At 38.9% G+C, this 21,090-nt stretch overlaps 1 protein-coding gene across 1 annotated transcript in view; it reads right to left on the bottom strand.

The window, feature by feature from the left end:
• Window positions 1-19,825, bottom strand: part of CNTNAP1 (contactin associated protein 1) — a 57,839-nt gene extending 38,014 nt beyond the window's left edge. The window contains exons 1-5 of the mRNA XM_058183813.1: window positions 19,732-19,825; window positions 17,801-17,902; window positions 16,285-16,478; window positions 2,519-2,666; window positions 1,705-1,908 (exon numbers count right to left, since the gene is read on the bottom strand). Coding sequence (XP_058039796.1) covers window positions 1,705-1,908; window positions 2,519-2,666; window positions 16,285-16,478; window positions 17,801-17,902; window positions 19,732-19,807 — 724 coding nt within the window. The 5' untranslated portion in view covers window positions 19,808-19,825. The remainder of the gene's footprint in view (window positions 1-1,704; window positions 1,909-2,518; window positions 2,667-16,284; window positions 16,479-17,800; window positions 17,903-19,731) is intronic.
• Window positions 19,826-21,090: the final 1,265 nt, after the last annotated feature.

Here is a 21,090-nt window from a genome sequence, read left to right as displayed (position 1 = left end):
AAGACCTCACCTGGAAAAACAACACAATCCAGGTGGCCAGGAAGGCCCAACAGAGACTCCATTTTCTTAGGGTCTTGTGTAAAAACAGGGTGGAACAACAACTGATGACCTCCTTTTACCGGTCCACAATAGAAAGCGTCCTCACTTATTGCATCACGGTATGGCATGCCGGCCTGACAGCCGCGGATAGAAAAACATTACAGAGGGTGGTGAGCACAGCACAAACATCATGGCTGTTCCCTGACACCACTAGATGAGTTTGCTAGCGCTTGCTGCCTTAGAAGAGTGAGGAAAATCCTCAGGGACAACTCACATCCTGGTCAGCACTCCTTTACCCTCCTACTATCCCGAAGGCGACATACAAGCATAGCCATCCACACAAACAGGCTGAAGAACAGTTTTTATCCATGAGCTGTCAGACTCCTGAATGTGAAATAACATCATAACTACGTAATACAATGGACTTGCAGGGCCGGCGCAACATGTAACATGTTCACACTGGTGTAATAGGACTCTGTATTTATTAATACGATTTATTGGGTTTATTGTTAATATGATTTATTGGGTTAGGGATTTTCTGCTTCCACTGTGAGTTGTATTGTGTTGGGAGCGTGCACTGAGGGAGCTCCACCAATCTCATTGTACATATGTTGTGCAGTGACAATAAAGGTTATTAAGCATTAACCATTAAGCATGGAGCATTTTTGGGATGTGTGTCTATGCAGGGCTCCTCAAGGAAAGGACGATTGGCAAGAAAATCCCTCCCCCCCCCCAATTTCCTGCCGATTGTCCTTTCCTTGAGGAGCCCTGCATAGACGCACATCCCAAAAAATGTTATCTCTGAAGCTTCCAGCCTTGCAATCCTGCACAGGAAGTTTGCTCTGAAGCTGCGGCAGAGCGTAGTATCTGCAGGTAATATTTCTGAAATGTTAACTTTAACATCTCCCTCCACGCATCTTTGGCAGAAGGAAAGGATAATCGGCAGGAAAATGTGGAGGCGGGGGCTATGGGGAGTTCTGGGAGTTGAAATCCACAAGTTTTAGTGGCTAAGCGGCTGCCCTTGCTTCTGCTGGCCTCGCTTGGGCTCTTCACTCTTCTGGCAGTGCTGCTCTTGATCACCCTGCTGGGCTGCTCCTGCCTGACGTAGTGAAGGCTGGGGCATGTCAAGAGCTTGGCCCATTGCAGCAGGCAAACAGGGAGTGGGATGGAGAGGGCAGGGCCAGCGGAAGCTGCACTCCCGCTCCCATCAGCCCCCATTCTCGTCGCCTCCTGCACGTCAAAAAAGATAAAGACCTCCCTGAAAACAAACCTAAATGCTTAGTTTCAAGCCCAAAAGAAAATAAGACCAAGTCTTATTTTCGGGAAAACAGAGTAGTTTTGGTGAGTGTGCTCACTGGTTTTGAAGTCTACTTGACTGCGATCTGCAGCTGATGTAATAAAATAATGCACAGTTCTCATGATTTCACCCATCCCCCCCAAAAAAATCCCCCAGAAATGTTGCTCCAAAACTCCTTATTGCTTAGGATAGAGATATACCCCACAATTCAGAAGTACATTTAGCTTCAATTCAAACTTGAAAGAAAGGTGACTGCTTCTCGTCTGACTTGCTTATCAATTGTATCAACAATTTTCCTCCTCCTCTGGTATATCAACAGAGAATCCTGGCATCTAGCTAAGCTCAATGTTTCTTCCTTCTGATCTCACCAAGACTTATGCTTAGAACCAACTGGGCTTGCTGAAGTTCCACACTGATGTAATCTCCCTGAGATCCTGCCGCATACATTAAGATGCCCTCACGCTCCATTGTTTTGAAGTTGAACCCAATGATGTCTTCAGTGGAACGAACTTTTTTGCTGCGAAACTGGTAAGAAATGGCATCATCTCCATCAAAATATAAGATTTCAGAATCTGCAGGAAAGAATGAATATATAGTCATCACAAGTCAAATCCTTTCCCCAAGATCATCATAATAATCCCAAATGAGATTATTTAAATCCCGGCCAATGCTAAATTTGCATGTCTGAAACTTCTGAAGAGGCTGAAGTCAGGGATCAGATTCTCTCTCTTCTCCATGATGCAACATAATTTCCTGAGTCCCATTTGCTCCCCATATTACTATGTCTCGCTCTGATCAAAACACCCTACCTGGAAAAATACAACTTGAAAAAAAAGTTTTTTCCATCCTCTTTTTTCACTCTCAAAGCTTAAGAAGAAAAATGGAAAAATAAATCTGGCTATCATAGTTCTGCCTCAAAACAAAAGGCTGAAAAGGTGCCTCCATAATTTACCCACATATATTTTCTGCCATAAAAGACTGATCTGTTTCATGTATTATCTTAGCTACTTCCTTCTAAATGGTATAAACAGAAAGACAAGCACTTCAAGTTCCACTTGCATCCCTCCCACTCCATTTTTTATGAAAAGTGTGTGGGAGGGGTTGAGAATAAATTTTGCCTTACATCTTCCATTTCTTGTGTCTATACTTCAGCTAAAGGACATTATTCTCAGAATCACTTACCATAGTAGCATCCATAAAGGCCAACTCGTAAGCCAATAGTGCCCTGCGGGTTCCAAGCCACAGGGATGATCCGGAGATAGCGAGCCAAAATGGGGTAATGTAGGTCATGACTGACCACGCCACTAGAATTTACATTGCCAAAAAATGTCTAGGTCAGAAAGAAGAAAAGCAAAAGTTGGAAATGCTACTTGGGATGTAACTAAGAATGCTTGGGCTTTTAATGTTGCATAATTACAGCCGTGGTGAGTTAAGTGATGCAGTGTCCTCACAGTGCCTAGAGGCTGTTAGGGGCTGGATGGAGAGCAAAGGGTTGAAACTAAACCCTTGCAAGGCCAAGTGGCTCTGGGTTTGGGGTTCATTGGCTCAGGGAGAATTGCTATCTTTGGTCTTGGATGGGGTGGCACTACCCCAAACAAACCCTGTGCGTAATATAGGGGTTTTCCTGGACTCACAACTCCTGCTCAAAGAGCAGGTGGCAGTCGTGGCCAAGAGGGCCTTTGCGCAACTGTGGGTTGTGCACCAGTTATGCCCTTTCCTGGACCAAGAGTCCCTACTCACAGTCACTCATGCCCTAGTCACTTCTGGTCTTGACTATTACAACACATTCTACATGGGGCTGCCCTTGACGCTCCAGTTGGTGCAAAATGCAGCGTCCCGCATGGTTTTGTACAAACCCCAGTGTGCACATGTATCACCTCTCCTGCGGGAGCTCCACTGGTTGCCAATTTGCTTCCAGGTGCAATTCAAGGTGCTGGTTGTCACCTTTAAAGCCCTTCATGGCTTGGAACCAGGTTATCTGAAGAACCGTCTCTTGCTGGTCACATTTACCCGACCCATCCAAGTGGGGAGGCAGGGAATGTTGCAGGCCCCATCCCCAAGGGAGATACACTTGGTGGGACCCAGAAGAAGGCCTTCTCCATGGTGGCTCCCTCTCTCTGGAACATCATTCTCCCAGAGATTAGAATGGCCCCCACTCTGACACTCTTCTGGAAGGCGCTAAAGACCTGGTTCTGCCAGTGGGCCTGGGAAACCCAGAGCGGGATGGAATCCATTAAAGGGCTCATGTGATCTGATGTCACTGGGGCGGGGAGTGGGAGGTGGAGGGCTATTTTGTTCTATTGTACTATATTAATTTATTTGTTTATTTTTGTTAGTTTTTATTGTTTTAAATGTGGATTTAAATTCTGTAAGTTGACTTGAGTCGCCATGGGCAAATAGGCGGCAATAATAATAATAATAATAATAATAATAATAATAATAATAATAATAATAATAATAATAATAATAATAATATCATCATCATCATCATCATCATCTTGGTTTTCACAAATGGGGGTGGGGTGGGGAAATCTGAGACCAATAAGAGATAAGAAACAACACATATATTTCACATTCAGCCTCTATCATCCCACTTATAAAAGATATGTATAGTCAGTTGGGGAAGGGCTTGTGCCACCTTTTATAGCCATACACAATTTAATACAATGAACTAGAAGAACTAAAATTCTCACTTTACATTATCTCCTTGTATAATTCATTCCCATCACAAAAGTCTTTCACTGGTTCTAAAATAAGTTTTCAATATGTATTAAATTTATTATAGCAAAGGAATTAAATGTGTTTTGGGTTGAATAACTTATTTTAATAGATACTGGGAAAAGTAAAAAAGGTAAGGAAGATCTATCTTTAATCATTGCCTCTTTCTTCTGAAAACTATCAAACAGCAAATTAATATTAATCATTTACTTTGAGTTCAAATGAAAGTTGAATTTTTTAGAATTAATCCTCTCTGTTAGTCTCTTCACACACAAACCAACAAAAAATCTGTTTCAACATGGGAAATATAGGAATGCACATACATACATGTGTGTATATATGTATGTATGTGTGTGTTGTACACATATATATGTATATGTACATATACATAAACATATAATATAAGAATGCAAGCCATCATCCGTAGTTAAAATTCTAGACTACACTTATATATATAATATTATATAAGGATTTTTAAAATTATAGCTTTCTGAACCACCTACAATGGACTGACTCATAATTACATTAAACTACACCATGTTAGGGACCTATGCAATTTGAAAACTGGATTGCATAGTCTTTAATTTGTAATTATCCACCTCCCATTCTGAAGACCAAAATCAGGGATGATGATCTAACTGTACTCCTCTCCTTTTTTCCACTGTCCCTCGCCTATCATTTCTTTTCTTCCTTGCCCAGTTATCTATCAGAATATAGTTAATTTAATTGCTTTAATGCAGGGGTGAAATCCAGGAAGTTCTGACAGGTTCTGGAGAGCCAGTAGCAGAAATTTTGAGTAGTTCAGAGAACTGGCAAATACCACCTCTGGCTGGCCCCAGAGTGGGGTGGGAATGGAGATTTTGCAGTATCCTTCCCCTGCCATGCCCACCAAGCTACACCATGCCCACCAAGCCACACCTACAGAAGCAAAAAAAATTGGATTTCACCATTGCTTTAATGATAAAATTAGTTCATCATTTCAATTTATGATAGTTTTCCTGATGTATTGTTCACTCATAAATAAGTATATTTTTAACAGCTTAGCACTATACATTGTTTTTCAATCTTTGCAACTTTAAGGTATGACAGGGTGGGGAATTCTGGAAGTTGATATCCATCCACCTTAAAGTTGCTAAGGTTGAGAAACACTGGCTTAGTATGTTGCATCACTAAGAAGTATTCAACAAACCATGATTCAAAATTCCAATCAAAATGATCTTGACTCTTCAAAAAGCAGATGTAAACATTTCCAACACTTTTTCTTGCCTGCACAGAGTAATGCAGTAGGAAGCACATGAGTCTGAACCAACTGTAGATTATTTTTGCTAAAACAGGAGAATCAAAGGTTTCTTTCCCATAAGAATATGGATTTCATCCTGGGCAATTATTGGCAGAATGAAGGGGAACAAAATGTTGTTCTTTTCTTTCTTTTCCAAGTCTTGTATCAAATAAGTCATAGAGTTTATCATGTTTTGCTGAATAAGTCAGGTTTGGCTGGCTTCATATAACACCAAGCTACAAACCATGACTGAGAAACTTCAACTGCTGCTTCATACAAAATTCTAAGCTAATATTAATGCATGCCTGGGATTTATAGCTAGAATAGCAGAGGGCACGTGCTAAATATGTTAACTGATAGGTCCATGAACATTTTTTTCCCTAAGTTTTTCAGGAAGGTTTAGGAGTTCTTTTAAACACACACAAACAAGTCTATGGAGATCCTCAGTCACGCAGGTCATGGTTGTCCCAAAGGTGCTTTTTCAAGAGGCAACTGGACTTTATGATTTTTTCTTCAGAAGCTGAAGAAGCTTCTTGGATGAGAAGCAAAACGTCGTCAAAGAAAAACCAGAAAGTCTAGTTGTCTCTTGAAAAAAGCACCTTTGGGACACACACAAACAATACACACAAACCATGGTGTTAAGGCTGTTTTACAACTTGAATCACAGTTTCTATATGTTTTCTATTTCAAAGTGATTGGAAATTATATCATTATTTTGGGATAATTATAGCTAGAAAGCTTAGTCTGAAGTGACATACAGGTAGCTCTCGACTTATAACCATTCATTTAGTGACTATTTGAAGTTATAATGACACTGAAAAAATTGACTTACAACCAGTCCTCACACTTACAACCACTGCAGCATCCCCATAATTACATGATCAAAGTTTGGGCACATGCTACCTGTGTATTTATAACAGCTGCAACCAGCTGGGAACATGTAATCGCCATTTGCGACTTTCCCAGCTGTCTTCCAACAACAAATTCAATGGATGAAGCCAGATTCACTTAATGATTTCATGATTCTCTTAACAACTGCATTTAACAATTATATCAAGAAAAAGTCATAAAATCAGGCAGGACTCACTTAATAACTGCCTTGCTTAACAATAGAAAAACTGGTCTCAATTGTGATCATAAGTTGAGGACTGCCTGTATAGTTCTGAGGTCTTGATTTGCCCACCCTCGTACTTAATAAAATAAACTGAGGATGAGGGATTTGTGTAATGAAATTTGACCCTAACCAGCGAAGAATTGTCTGTACATCTTGCCAGAAAGAACTAGAAAACCAAAACCAAAAAGAGTTATCTAGGTTTCCATATAGGGAGAGGAGACTATGATTACTTCACTCAGGCAGAAGCATGCCAATTTCTTGTTGCATCCTTATTTATTTTATTTGTGTACCTTATTATTTCTCTTCTTTTCTTTTCATTTTTCTTTTCCTTTCTTTTCTTTTTTTCTTTCTCTCTTTTTCTTTCTTTCTTTCTCTCTTTTTCTTTCTTTCTTTCTTTTCTTCTTTTCTTTCTCTTTTTATTATGCTTTCATTTGATTCCCAAGCAACATCAGAAGCAACTGTAAGTCATCCTTAAGAGTACATATTACAGTATTTTCACTCTTATTTTGACACAGGATACAATCTGCTATCTGTCAGTGGCATATTCAGATGATCCCAAAAGGAGTCCATCACTTATTCACACACACAGAGACACACACATACAGAGACAGACATACATGGACACACACCGCAGGCCCTGAATACTGTCTTCCATATTCAATGCACTTAGACAAGCATGAGAATGTTTTCTTTTCCCCCCAAATTGGACTTACTACCCTGTACATTCCTGATCTCTGAAACAATCCCCAGCTCAGAGAGCTGTGGGCAGCCTAAATAGTAATTAATTGATGGTGGGAGCAGGTAAGGGAGGAAGGCTACACAGGAAGTGGGAGATGGAGGGACATCCCTATAGCCAACACCTGTGGTCCAGCATGTTTTTGAATGTTTATTGGTTTACACTCTTGTAAAAATAACTCATATAGAATCTGTATTCTTCTGTATGCTGTATACAGAAGTATACAGTATGTAGCATCATATGCCAACATTCTGCCTATGGCAAAATAGGGATATGCATCAACTGTTATTTATTTATTTGATTATTAAATTTGTTTTGCCACTCATCTTGTTTCAGAGGGACTCTGGGTAGCTGACAACATAAAAAGCAATAAAACCAGAAAAGATATTTCTAAATATAATACAAATAGAAGTATTTAATAATATTATAAATAAACTACCGGTACATTCCTTTTTATTATTACTTTTACTAGATTTTTGTCCACATAAAAAAATATTAAAATTAAGAGAAAAATAAGTAAAACAGATTTGTCCCTGACTAAACTAGCCAATTTTGCCTTTCTTATTAACTCCCTCAATTTTATAATCCTATCTTCCACTGTGGATATTTCATTATTCTTCCAATAAAAAATTGCATTCTCATTGTTCAAATGACAATCTGAGGCCACCTTACAAAGAAAAAAAACATGGTATCAGGCATCTAGAGCAGAATTTATAGCAGAATTCCCTTATGAAACCTGAAGGTCTGCAGTTTTGAGATTTAGCAAGATAAACATTTTCCACTCCAAAGGTTTGCTAATTTAGCAGACTTATTGATGGCCTGAATGGAAGCAGAGGTTCTCCTCCTGCAACACTGCTACCAGACTGAATGCAAAAATAAAAATCCGGCTTTGTTTATTATTTAATTTGAAAATCATCTGACTCCAAATTACCATGGATGGTTTACATGCTTGAAAAGCAAGAACTAAACAAATTAAGAAACAAATCATAGACATTCAGAAGAGAACAGAAACCAAATCAAAACTAAAACCACATCCAACCCATCAGTTACTCTGTCCCACAGCCAGGTTTTCAAAGATTTTTAGAACATCACTTGGTAGAAGCCATAGAGATCTATGGGGAGTTGGGGGAGAGGAGCAGGTATCACAACAGAGAAAGCACATTTCTTGGGCCCAAGGAAACACATTATTTGAGTGCTCTCCTTTCTGCCATGGGGCCAGAAAAGCAGAACGTATTTTGACGTTTCCACTTTTATGATGATGCTCCTCAAGACAAAATTAAATCATGAGTAACTTTGCTTCCATCAAAGAATTCTGCAACTGGGGAACCTACTATGCCTGCCTAAGATAGCTGAATGAGAAAGATATGACTAGATTTCTATGACTTTACAGAAATGAAACTATCCAGGACATGGTGAATGTAGATATCCCAAAGAAATCAACCTGGAAGAAGTTATGTAGATGATAACAAAGCTTGGGGTGGTCAGGGGCAACCCAGGGCTAAGATTGAGAAATTTTAATCGAGGACTAGCCACCCAAATTAATTTGAAAAAAAGGAGTGCTAGTAAGAACCCAGGCAAGAAAAACTTTACCTCATGATTAAGGCACTATATTCATCCAATTTAAGGGCATGAGGGATACTTATTGGGCAAAAGATACATAAATGGAGCAAGGTATTTTGATAAGATTGCTATAAATGTAAGAATATGTGACATAAATGTAAGAATATGGAACAAGTTATGTTGCATTTGAACAGTGAGAGAAAGTGCAGAAAAAAATAGATCCAATGATCACTTATTTGAGTGAGTAATTGTACGGATGTATGTTTTTGCCAACTCACAGGAAGCCTCTTTGTAAATCAATGTCTGAGTGGTAAGTATTAAAAACTAAGTCAGAAATTCATAAAGTTGTGTGTAGAGGAAGAGATACCCAGGTGGTTTACTTCTAGGCAAAAGGGGCTGAAACCATTTTTAAATCCATAAGAAGACGAATACTGCATTTGAAAATGACTCGGGCAGATACCACTAATTCATTACATTATAAAGAGAAGGAAAAGGAGGTACAGCACAATCAGACTTGCAAGATTCTGCTCTAACTAGCCAGTCTTATTTAAAAAGTAAGCTTAGCTTCCTGTAGAGTTGATTTCCTGCCCTGATCCACCTAGTGAGGCTGACAAGAATGGATTTAGAAATCATCTATAAATATTTCTAGGGCTTGCTTCATCTCCTATTACACTGCCTGCAGATCAAGCGGCAAAGCTGGATATTGCCAGTAGTACTTTAGAGGCAGTATTCAAAAAATATTAAAAATACATGCTACTAACAGTTAAGCAATCTTATGGGCTAAGAGGCATCTATTGCAGTGTCCTAGTGTGTCATGAGGAAGTAACTCTCCATGGTGCTTGCCTAACCATAAGTTTCCCTCCAATAAATGGCTCCCTATACATTATATACAGCTAGAATGTCATTGCTGTTCTTGACAAAGTCACACTAGAGTAGATGTACTAAGAGTGTCAGAAGGAGAGTCTTTTCTACTATGATACCATCTTATGGAACATAATTCCATCTTTCCACTTGAAATTAGACTACTCCTTCCTGGCCTTTCACAAGGCCCTAAAAGCTTGGGTTTATGCCTGTGTCTGGTGCTTCAAAAGTTTGATTGAGAATATATATTTTATTTTGTTTATGGTTATTTTCCAATGCTCAGCTTTTATGTGTGTGTATGTATGTATGTATGTATGTATGTATGTATGTGTGAGCTGTTTGTGGTCGTGCTACATCTTCATAGTGGGTGTCTGTCTGCTGTATATATGGATTGGAGGGGTTTGACATGGCTAATGTTGCAGCTGCAGTCTGGCTTCTGGTCCTTGGTCGTGCTTCCTGATCAGTGTGGGTTTGGGTCTGTTTTCTGGGTGGATGTGTGGTGGTGACATCCTGTGTGGACCTCGTGAGTGTGGGTCTGGTGTCATTCCTCGTGTTAGGGACTCATTTGTCAATAAGGGCGGGTTTCCAAATGGCTGGTAGGCGGGAGGTATCATCTCGTTTGTTCATGCCATTTCAAACCCCTCCAATCCATACATTTCAAACCCCTCCAATCCATACATACAGCAGACAGACACCCACTATGAAGATGTAGCACGACCACAAACACGAAGCCAAACAACAGCAATGCAGCTCACCAGCTCAAATCCCCCTGCAACTCAGACTAATCTGAGCACAACCAAGCCCCCACCCAAACAGGACACAACCAGCCAATCAGAGCACAAAAAACCCCCATCCAATCAGAGCACAGCCAAGCTCCCACCCAATCAATTCAAACCCGCACTAGCAGTTAAAAAGGAAGAAACAGCTGCAATTGCACATTGCTCCCAGAAGCACGAAGCTGAAGCCTGAAGATGATGAATGAGACTTCGTTGAAACGTCGCCAAGACACTTCCAATTTTACGCGGGAGAAAACCCGAATAACCAAAGACCTACATACAAACACCCAGAAAACCTCAGAAAACATATATATATATATATATATATGTATGTATGTATGTATGTATGTATGTATGTATGTATGTATGTATGTATATATATATATGTATGTATGTATATATATATGTATATGTATGTATATATTATTATTTTTATTAATTGATTCAATTTCTATAGCTGCCCATTTTTTTTTAATTAATTGATTCAATTTCTATAGCTGCCCATTTTAGTCAAGTGACTCTGGGTGGCTTGGCTTACAATTCTAAAACTATAGAACAGTTAAAACAATAAAACAAATATTCATTTTTATCTATTTTATTGTAAGCTGCCCAGAGTCACATACATGAGATAGGTGGCTATAGAAATCAAATTAATAAATAGGAATAGTCGAAACACAATTACAGAACACAAACTGATGGCCACAAATAGCATCAATGCTAAAAAATGTGATACATATATTCATAGACCTATAAAAGGAGAAAGATATGCTGGTAAATTGGAGATGCTCAGGTGTTTTACTACTTGATGCTTCTTGTGGACTCTGGTAGATTAGAAAGATCCAGACTTTTCTACATGGATTATGTTCATTAACTCATATTGAAAGCTTTCATTTGAAGTATTATAATTTGGAATTTCTACCACTATCTAGTTGTCCAAAAGAAAATGTCTGCACTCCTTTAACACTAGGAGGGAATTTCAGTTTTCACGGATTATACGTTCATCTATAGTCTTACTGAGGATTAACATGACCACAGATTGTTTGAAGCAACAATTCTCTAGGATGAAATATAATCTTCATGCAAAATATCATCCAGACAAAACACGCTTAGTTTTTAAAAGAAGCAGAGATGTTTGGTCCAGAGAAGCAAACAATATTAAATTGAATATAAAATTATTAGCCCTCACGTGCACACAGCGCTGAATTCTTTGCCTATCACAGGCAAAGTCTAGTTCTTGATGGTATCCAAATTGTTATCTCTACTAGGATATTATAACTACCAGAAAAAAATGACATGAGGCCAGATCATTAAAACAGAGAGCATGTAACACTAGAGTTTTGATAGTCAAATCAAAGTTTTAAAGTATTTGTAATTGGTCATGATTTTTGCCCCCCAAAATAAGTCTTATTTGAAAAAAACACTGATAATCACACATATGCCAAATAGATCCTACATAACAAATGAAATAGTTATTTATGAATTTGAAAGTCATAGTTATTATACATTATTTTTCCAGGCATCTCCATTCCAGTTTTGCAAGCATGGACAATCTTACAAGCTATATAATATCATCATCATCATTTTAGCCATTGTCTGTCCACTGCAGGATGAAGACCTCTGTCGCATGTTTCCAACCAATATGGCCCTGAGCTTCCTTTTGCCAATTGGTCCCACAATACTTGCTGATGTCATCAATCCATCTTGTTTTACGTCTCTTTCGTGGACGCTTTTAATCAAGTGGGATCCATTCTATGACTGCCTTTGTCTACCTACCATCAGTTCTTCTTGCTATGTGACCATCCACACAAGCCCCTTCACCTTATTAAGGCCCCAATCATAGAAGGAGACACTACATATTGACTATATAACTGTTTAAATAAAATAAAATAAAATATAGCTATGATATGTTTTTAGAATACAGTAGCTAAATGGAGAAGTTTTGATAATCTCTTAACAAGTAATACTCTACATGAAAAGCATTTGCAATTTGCAGTGAAGCATCATTTTACTTCCATTACAACCAACACCCAATATTCACAATCTTCAAAGTTTCTTCTCTCACAGGAAGATCCATTCTTAGTTCTATTCCATGCTATAAGTGCAGCTTGCTACCACTAATGATTGACAACTATAAATCTGAGTTATAACTTTTGAAAGAATATATTACTAGATTCATTTTAAGAAACTCTATCTAAATCTGAGTAATAACTTTTGAAAGAATGTGTTACTAGACTGATTTTAAGAAACTCTATGTCAGGTCTTGCCAATTCCTGCCAGTTCTCACCATCAAAGGCTGGAGGGGGGAGAGGGGGGACAAATGGTCAGTATAATTATGTGTGTGTGATGGAAAATAGGGAGGGGGTAATGACAGGTGATAAAGACCAGAGAAGCCCGGAACTGGTTTGTACCAGAGACACCAAGGCCATGCATCCCAAGAAAGGAATGTGAATTGCCCACAACATCTCAGTGTTCTCATAACGTCTTGGTGAGCTCTGATTGGCAAAGCATGGATTGCTCAAAGGGAGAAGGGGAGAAGGGAACCTTTTTTGTATTTTTTGAATGCGGGGGAAACTTTAGAGTTAGCCTGATTTTACTGCAACCAACTTTTTTAGTAAAAGAACCTTTTGTTTCAACCTAATGGAGTGGAGGGTCTTTCTTTCCTGAGGGACCATATTGGGGCAGATCTGATACTCTACACCAAGACAATCCAATGATTCCACTTCAGTAACAATCGTGGAGTATTTAATTTGCAAAATTGTACTCAAGAACCCAAATGCAAATTAAATTAGATGATCAGAAGGATTTGTCATAATCAGTAACTAAAAGAAACAGTAGCAAAAAAAACTATTGTGAAGACTAACACAAGCTCTCTCAGGAAGACCAAAAGAAATTTGCAATTTCAGTTAAGTAACAGCCCTCACATTTATAGAAAAATCCAGAATGAACTGAGATACACTAGCCAACAGATCAAGTTAGTATCATCCAAAGAAAACAACATTTGATCTCCTGAATCAGATTAATATTCTGTTGGGTAATGCAAAGCTAAGAATGGATCATGAGAAGCACTGGGAGGGAAGAGAGAATGGCAAGTGACACAGGAATGTAAACATAAGCAATAAAAGTTCCAATGTTAACATTACATGATAAAAATATCTGTAGAATAGATGGCATTAGAAATGTGTGTACAATTTTAGTATTGCAATACTAAATATCGCAATATCGCCCAGATATTGTCACTAGCTTCAACCTAGTGGTAACATGTCATATAAAATAATTGTATGAAGTATAAGCTTCCTTTTTTCAAGCTGATAGGCTGATGTCTAAATCAAAGCGTCAAATTTTACCCATTAAAAATAGGGCTATGGATCCTCTAATGTTCCAAATATACTGAGGGAGGAAATATATATGCAAAAGGGAGGTTAACCCAACCTTACAGTGACATTACCTCAGCTCCATGTCTTTGCACTCTTCAGAGGATGAAAAAAAATACATTTTTTTTGAAACTTGCAGTCTGACTAGGACTGAATGATGAAGCCTTAAATATTTGTTTATAGATAAGATAGGGGAAAAACAAAGCTTTGTATTTTTGATGAAATTGATAAACAATGATATCATAATTGAGAAAAGATTAAGAATGATGGCAAGATATTAATTTGTGGGACATCATTTGAAGGGATTAAAGATTAATATTTTCAATTTGTTACTTCTACCATAGTAGTTCTTGATCCAATTTTTCTTAATTAAGTTTCAATAATGAAGATTTAAAAATTGTTTATAATGGATTTTTTCCTTTCTATTTTTAGAAAAAAATTACAAGATATTGTGTAAAGAATTATGAAATGGATTTACTGGTTTATAGTATGTATAGGTAGTTCTTGCTTTACAAAACAGTCACTTAACAACCATTGAAGTTACAACAAAATTTAAAAAATGGTACTTATGACTCAGATTCAAAGTTCCAATATTCCTCCCAGTCACATGATCATATTTTAGGTACTTAGCAACTGGACCAAATTTTCAGCTATTGGCAGCATCCCAAGTCACATGATTATAATTTATGACATCTTCTTTTTTGCTAGAAAACTGGCATTTAGCTCCAATTTACAGTAAAAAGCACAAAACACAAGACAATAGGTCACTTATCAACCCTACCATTCACTTAACAATTGTCACCAAAAGTCATAAAATTGGTCACAGCCACATGTTGACCAGCTTAATGAACAGCATAAGTATAATTTGGGGCATAAGTCAAGGACTACCAGTATATAATTATTGTTATAGTTATTTCTAGTAGTTATTAATGTGTTTTATTGATTAAGATTAAAAGATGAAGTTTTATTATTTGTAATAGATAAAAGATGAGATATGTGATAAGGAAACGCCTTCTCAACTTTCTTTCTTTTTTTCCTTTTTGCGGTTTGTGTTTTCTTGTTTATATTTTCCTTAGTTTGCATTAGATTTTTATCTAATTTTAATTAGATTTAATTTAGTTAAATTTAATTAATTAATTAATTAATTAAATTATTTATCTATCTTTCAATTTTAATCCAAAATATTTTGAAAACAAAATAAAACATGCAATCTCAATCCCCAAAAAACTGTCTACTATTGTTCTGTGTGGTATTAAGCCAGATTCTAGAATCTCATTCTGGAAAAAAGAAAGGCAGTTACAGTCAGTCTGGTACAGCCATTTTATTGAATAGAATCTGGAAGGAGAACATGAAACAAAATAAAAATGTTAAGCCTAACTGTCTCAAATTGTGTATCACTTGATATATATATCAACAAGTGGTATGGATAGTGCTTCCTCTTCCAATTTGTTCACATAACAATCCTGTGAGAAAATTGGCTAAGAAATATAGACTTCTGTGATGGAATCTCAACTTGAACCTAGGTCTCTCTTATTTTAGGTTCATAACCTAACCACAATATTACACTGTAGTGTGACTTGCTAGAAGAGCACTGGATTGATTATAAACTATAGCTCAGATTAACAGGCAAATTAAGTGATCTTTTTCTTGAATTAATTTTAAATGCTTGTACAATTTGCATGCCACTTTCTGCAAAAAATTTAAATTATACTACATGGTTCCCCAACTGACTAAGTTTTGCACAGTCACTATAAGTGGCTTTTCTAGTAATCCGGACTTATGGCATCCAGCTGCGCTGTGTAAAAGAAATAAAGGAAATTGTAATCTCAAACATAGGCAGGTTATTAGCTTTCATATCTTCAGGTAGATAAAAAACAAAATGTTTCATAATATACACATTTTATCACAATATAATGTCTGCAAGTGTCAACTTATATTAATACCTCATCAGAAACTAAATATTTGACCCATCTGCCACAAAAAGACCCCAATGAGCCAGCTTGATAAATATGATTATAATAAAATTGCTAACATTTTTAAAAAGCAGAACAAAGCAGAATAGAAAAATGTTATAATATGGTTTTTAAAAAGCACCTTAAGATAAGCCTAGGAAGAAAACAAGACAGGAAAGTGACACTCCCAAACAAAGCAGACAAACAGATAGCAGACACAATAAATGAAAGGTACAATAAGTAAAAGATTTTTAAGAAAAGGGCTAAAAGATGGAATACAAATTTATGTGAGGATAAGAAATTAGAAGGGTATAAAAAAACAAAAACATTACTGCTCCTTAAGCTTTAGTCCAATCCAGATTCATTTTCAGCCAAACATGATGGAATATCATTTTACCCTGGAGTGCCACAGAATACCTCTGAAGGCATCCAGTTCATAATAGGATTGCATCTTTGCTTGGAACAGATGATAAATAAATGCATATGTAAATATATGCGGGAATATCTGGAAGCGGTCAGTTATACTGCATACTAGCACCTCTTTCTCCATCTGAGGGCAGAAGCCACAAATTGTCTCTTACCCAGTTGCTCCCCTGTTGAAAATAAGGCTTCCAATTACTGGGATGATCACCATAGAGGACAATGTAGCGTGTCACCCAATTGTAGGTATTGAAGGTCCCTTGAGTAGCAATGGTTTTTATGTGTGCTTTCCTTGTCAAATCAATCTGGAGCCATGGATGCTTGTCTTGAGGATCTGGCGACCAACCACCAGCACCTGCACAACATAATATAAATACAGAAGAAACAGCTTGGAATAGAAATAGAGGAAGCTATATTCCTGATACAGATATGCTGCCATTCAAAACTCTCTGCCATGTTTGTGCACTCCGAAGAATTACCCAGCAACACAATATCCCCCTTACCTAAAAGACCTCAGAGCAAACACTAAATTCTACTTCCCTGTTTAGCAGCACAAATAATTCATGAGAGATCAATGAAAATATATAATATATTTCTTTTCCTCTAAAAAAATAATAATCAGATAATTGTGCCCACCCAACCCAGCAAGCAAACGGAGGATGGGGAAAAGTTTGAAAGGACCTCCGGGATTTCTACCAGGTGCCATGGAAGTATGGTGTATAGTAAAGTGCCAGATTCATCATTATCCACAAATGAATGATGTCAAATACACCATTGTCTTAACCCCATCAGGTTCTGGAAAAGAGTGTCATGGCCACAAAGTGATTCAGTTGTTGTCTGGAGGTTCTGGGTCAACAGCAGGCAATCACAATATAATGACTGATCAAGTATGCTGGCATCTTCTGCTTGGCTGCTCCTGCTGTAAGCAAAGCAACTAACGAAACCAGGGAACCTTTGTCCATGGCTTTTCATTAATTCCAGACCATGAGGCCAGGTTCACATCTCTTCGCAAGGCAGATTTGCAAAAGATTTGTCCTCGGTTCCCAAATCAGGCTCTCTAGGAAAACAATGGAGCCAGTTTAGTATCGTGGTTAAGGCATCAGGCTAGAAACTGGGAGATCGTGAGTTCTAGTCCTGCCTTAGATACAAAGCAAGCTGGGTGACCTTGGGTCAGTCACTCTATCTCTCTCTCCTCTAGGAAGGAGGCAATAGCAAACCACTTCTGAAATCTTGCCAAAAAAAGCAGCAGGGATTTATATGGGCAGCTGCCAGAAGTTCACACTGATCAGAAGGCACAAAAAAAAAAAAAAAAAGAATAGCCATACATCTCAATCTAGACATAATGCTAAAAAATTGTAACTCAAAGATGGAGGCTTCCTGATTTGTTTAGCTAGTTCCACTGTCAGAAGAAGCAAAGCAAAAGAAAACCACTGCTAGGAAATTGTTATTGGAAACCCTCAACCCTAAAAGGCTATATTTTTGTCTTATTATCATGCTTCATTAGCCCTATGTGAATTTTGACTTTTGCACATATGTGAAATTAAAAGGATAGATTATGTCATCATACTCTGCTTGTGAACGTCCTTTGAACTTTCTGAAATTTGTAATATGAAATTAATTTAGCTATAGTTAAATGTTAAACTAGAGAGAAACAGGAATTCTGCCTGTTGGACTTACCATAAATCCGACCAAATGTAGCAGCACGGAAGATGCTGGACTGAGAGGATGCACCGAGGTTCCAAACATAGAGAGGCCCAACCAATTCATAATCACAGCGACCTACAGAGGAAAGTGGGAAGAAGTCATCCTTCTGGCCAAGCCAGGAGCCAACTAGGTTGGAGTGGTGAAAAAAAACAGGCAAGCTCCCAGAAAAAAAAATCCCAGAAAGTGGCCATGTGTTCCACTCCCATATTGCTGCCAAGCAAACTACAGAAATGGGTCCATGAAATCAGTAGGTGTCAAGCTCAATTTGAAGGAGACTTTACTTTTTAGTCTGTCATTACATTGCATTAGGGTATAGATTTCCACAAGAAAGAAACCTGCCCCATATAATACTTTTTGAAGAAATAAGTAGGAAAAAAACCAAACTAATTGGTGTAAAAGCAAGGGTTTACGACAGTGTGAAACAACACAAATATAACAGCAGGCTGAAATTCCATCCGGCTATTCAGTACTGATGCTGTCCCTCCCTCCCTCCCTCCCTCCCTCCTCTTCCCCTAGTTGTTTTCCCTCATCCTCTCCCACTGCAGAGAGGGAGGGAGGGAGAGAGAGAGAGAGAGAGAGAGAGAGAGAGAGAGAGAGAGAGAGAGAGAGAGAGAGGCTGACACGCCCTTGCAGGTTCTGCTCTTGCCTTTATCTGCAGGAGAGCAAAATGAGGAACTATTTTCTCATCCCTCTCTCCTGCTCATCTATGAGACACCAAACAAGGAGGCAACAAGGCGTTATCATGGAGAGAGAAAGAGAATAATGGGAGAGGGACACATGTGAGGGGTTCAAGCAAAATGTGCAGTAAATGAAGGACACAAGTAGGTGGCCATCTGATCTTTCTCCCATACTTTAGAAATTCACTTTAACTGCGTAGAATTGAGTCCTCTTCTCAAAAATGGACACAGAACTCTCCTTCTTCCATCAAATCCCTTGAAAGTGAAGTAATGCAAAGTCAACAGATGCTTGGTATAGGGAAGAAAAGAAATGGTCCAAGAATGTTTACCATTTTGCAGAGCTTGGGGAAATGAAAAGAGGATGGAAAAGGAGAGCTGCCAACCAAGGCTCCAGAATAGGCCTAATACTTTAAAAGGTCCTTTGTAACCAATACTGTTAAAGAATTCACAGCCCCTTTTACCAAACCAAGTTGTTTTGGGATTACACCTAACCCTACAAGTACCACCCTCCATAACTAGCGCAGGTGATGGAAATTATAGCCCCAGGCATTTGACAGACGTCACTTGCTGCAAAAGACCTGGAGTCGAATAGAAACCGACCGATAAAAGGTGTGCCCCAATGTTCCAGGGATGATTTGCAGGAGACCAGGATCTTGTAAAAAGCAGAATCTTTATATCTTGTAAAAGAGAAGGAAGAGTGAGTGCAAGGCATTATAAACCCTGATCTCCAGCAAATTATCCCTGAAATGTTGGGGAACACCTTTTATCGGTTTCTATTGGCAAAGTGAGGAGGCAGCATTACTGGAAAAGCCTCCAGGCCTTTCCTAATGTTTGACTAGAATGTATCAACCTCATCCCTGAGTCCCACTCAGTCAGCAATCAGGAATCCTCCCCCCATTCCCCCCCTCCTCCCCAGATCAGGCTCCTTGCCTAACACTTTAGCAGAAGAGAGAGGAAGCCAGGCATTCTTCAAGGTGAGCCTCAACCGTATTTAGGGTCCGTTCAGCAACATAGCTGAGTAAGGTCTCTGAAGAGCATCCCTCCAGCTGGCGCAAAGGCAGCATCCCCACCTGCTTCAAATGCGCCACAGTCACCCCTGCGCTAGGGAGAGATGCCCGAGGCTCATACCCTTCCACATCGCAACATTTCTACCTTCCCGCCCGGCCCGATCCTTGCTACCGCCGCAATGCAGCTAAAAGCAGACGCGCCTCGTCCCGGGACACTCACGCTTGAACCAGCTGCAGTTGTAGAGATGCAGGGAAGCCGCGAAGAGCAGCACGAAAAACTGCCGGCTGCCACCCATGGTGAAGCTGCAGAGCCGCACGACTTGCTGAGCTCTCAGACGCCCGGCCGCCTGGCCACCGGCCCACGTGTGCTCCGCCAGCCGCCGCCTGCTGCCCTGACCAGCCAGACGCGCACTCCACTGCGGTGGTGCGCCTGCGTATACCTACCAAGAGATATGTAGGGAAGTAGGCTAGATGACGATCGAAGAGCACTCTGCGGTGGCTCAGAGGCGCTCTTCGCGAGCATTATCTTCCAACCAGATTGTAAGGGCTTATTCATAATATTTATTTCATGTACTATTTTTCTCTACAAAATTAAACTTTCCCAGCTTCTGTGTAAGGTGCTGAGTTTAATGCCCTCCCAGTAAAATTGCATTTTAACTGTCATCAGTCCAATCAATACAATATTATATTTGGAAGCAGAGTATTATGTGGAAAACGGAAAACATTCTATATATTTTTGTCCCTGACTTTCAAAGAACTGCCCAAGACGCTTTATAGAGCCAGTTTGGTCTAGTTGTTAAGGTACCAGGCTAGAAAGCAGGAGACTACCAATTCAAATCCCACTTTAAACGTTAGCCAAAAGTCAGCTGGGTGACTCTGGACCACTCTTAGCCCAACCCACCTCACAGGATCGTTGTGGGAACAATATGAGGAGGCAGGTATGTGGGGAATGTTCACACCTTGGGTTTATTTGTAAAAATAATAAAGGTTGGGTACAAATTAAATTAATAAAATAAGTTGTGCATCTGCCACCCATTTGTCTCACAATCCCTGCGGGAGAGAATGAGAGTGATCCAAAATCATTTGGTGAACTTCTATGGATGCATTAGGATCTGATGCCAGTCCAAAAGCTCAACTATTATCTGGTGTACCTTCACCTGTCAACTTAACTCATTATTAATTCATTGAAAATGATAATATAAACATGGACCATCCCTCCTGCCATGAATAGTTTTAAGCCAAATAAAGTGTCCAATCATATTCTAGCTTATCAACTACATTTCTGGGTCTCTTTCTATATATATTATCTATTTGGGGAGGAAGCCCCCATTTGCTGACATAGTTTTTTTAAAACCTTCTTTTCTCTCTGGATATCTTGGGAGAGTATTTCAAAGACTAATAAAGCCTGTCCAATCCACCTGGGCATTTTGAAAACATATTGATATCCCTTCTGTTAAATTACTGAAGTTCGCAGATGACACAACAGTGATCAGTCTCATTCGAGACAATGATGAATCCGCATACAGACGGGAGGTTGAACAACTAGCCTCGTGGTGCGACTGCAACAGTCTGGAACTGA

The sequence above is a fragment of the Ahaetulla prasina genome, chromosome 4 (assembly GCF_028640845.1).
Source record: "Ahaetulla prasina isolate Xishuangbanna chromosome 4, ASM2864084v1, whole genome shotgun sequence".
In the NCBI taxonomy this organism is placed as follows: domain Eukaryota; kingdom Metazoa; phylum Chordata; class Lepidosauria; order Squamata; family Colubridae; genus Ahaetulla; species Ahaetulla prasina.
Note: the sequence above shows the minus strand (reverse complement) of the source record. Positions and strands in the feature narration are given on the sequence as shown.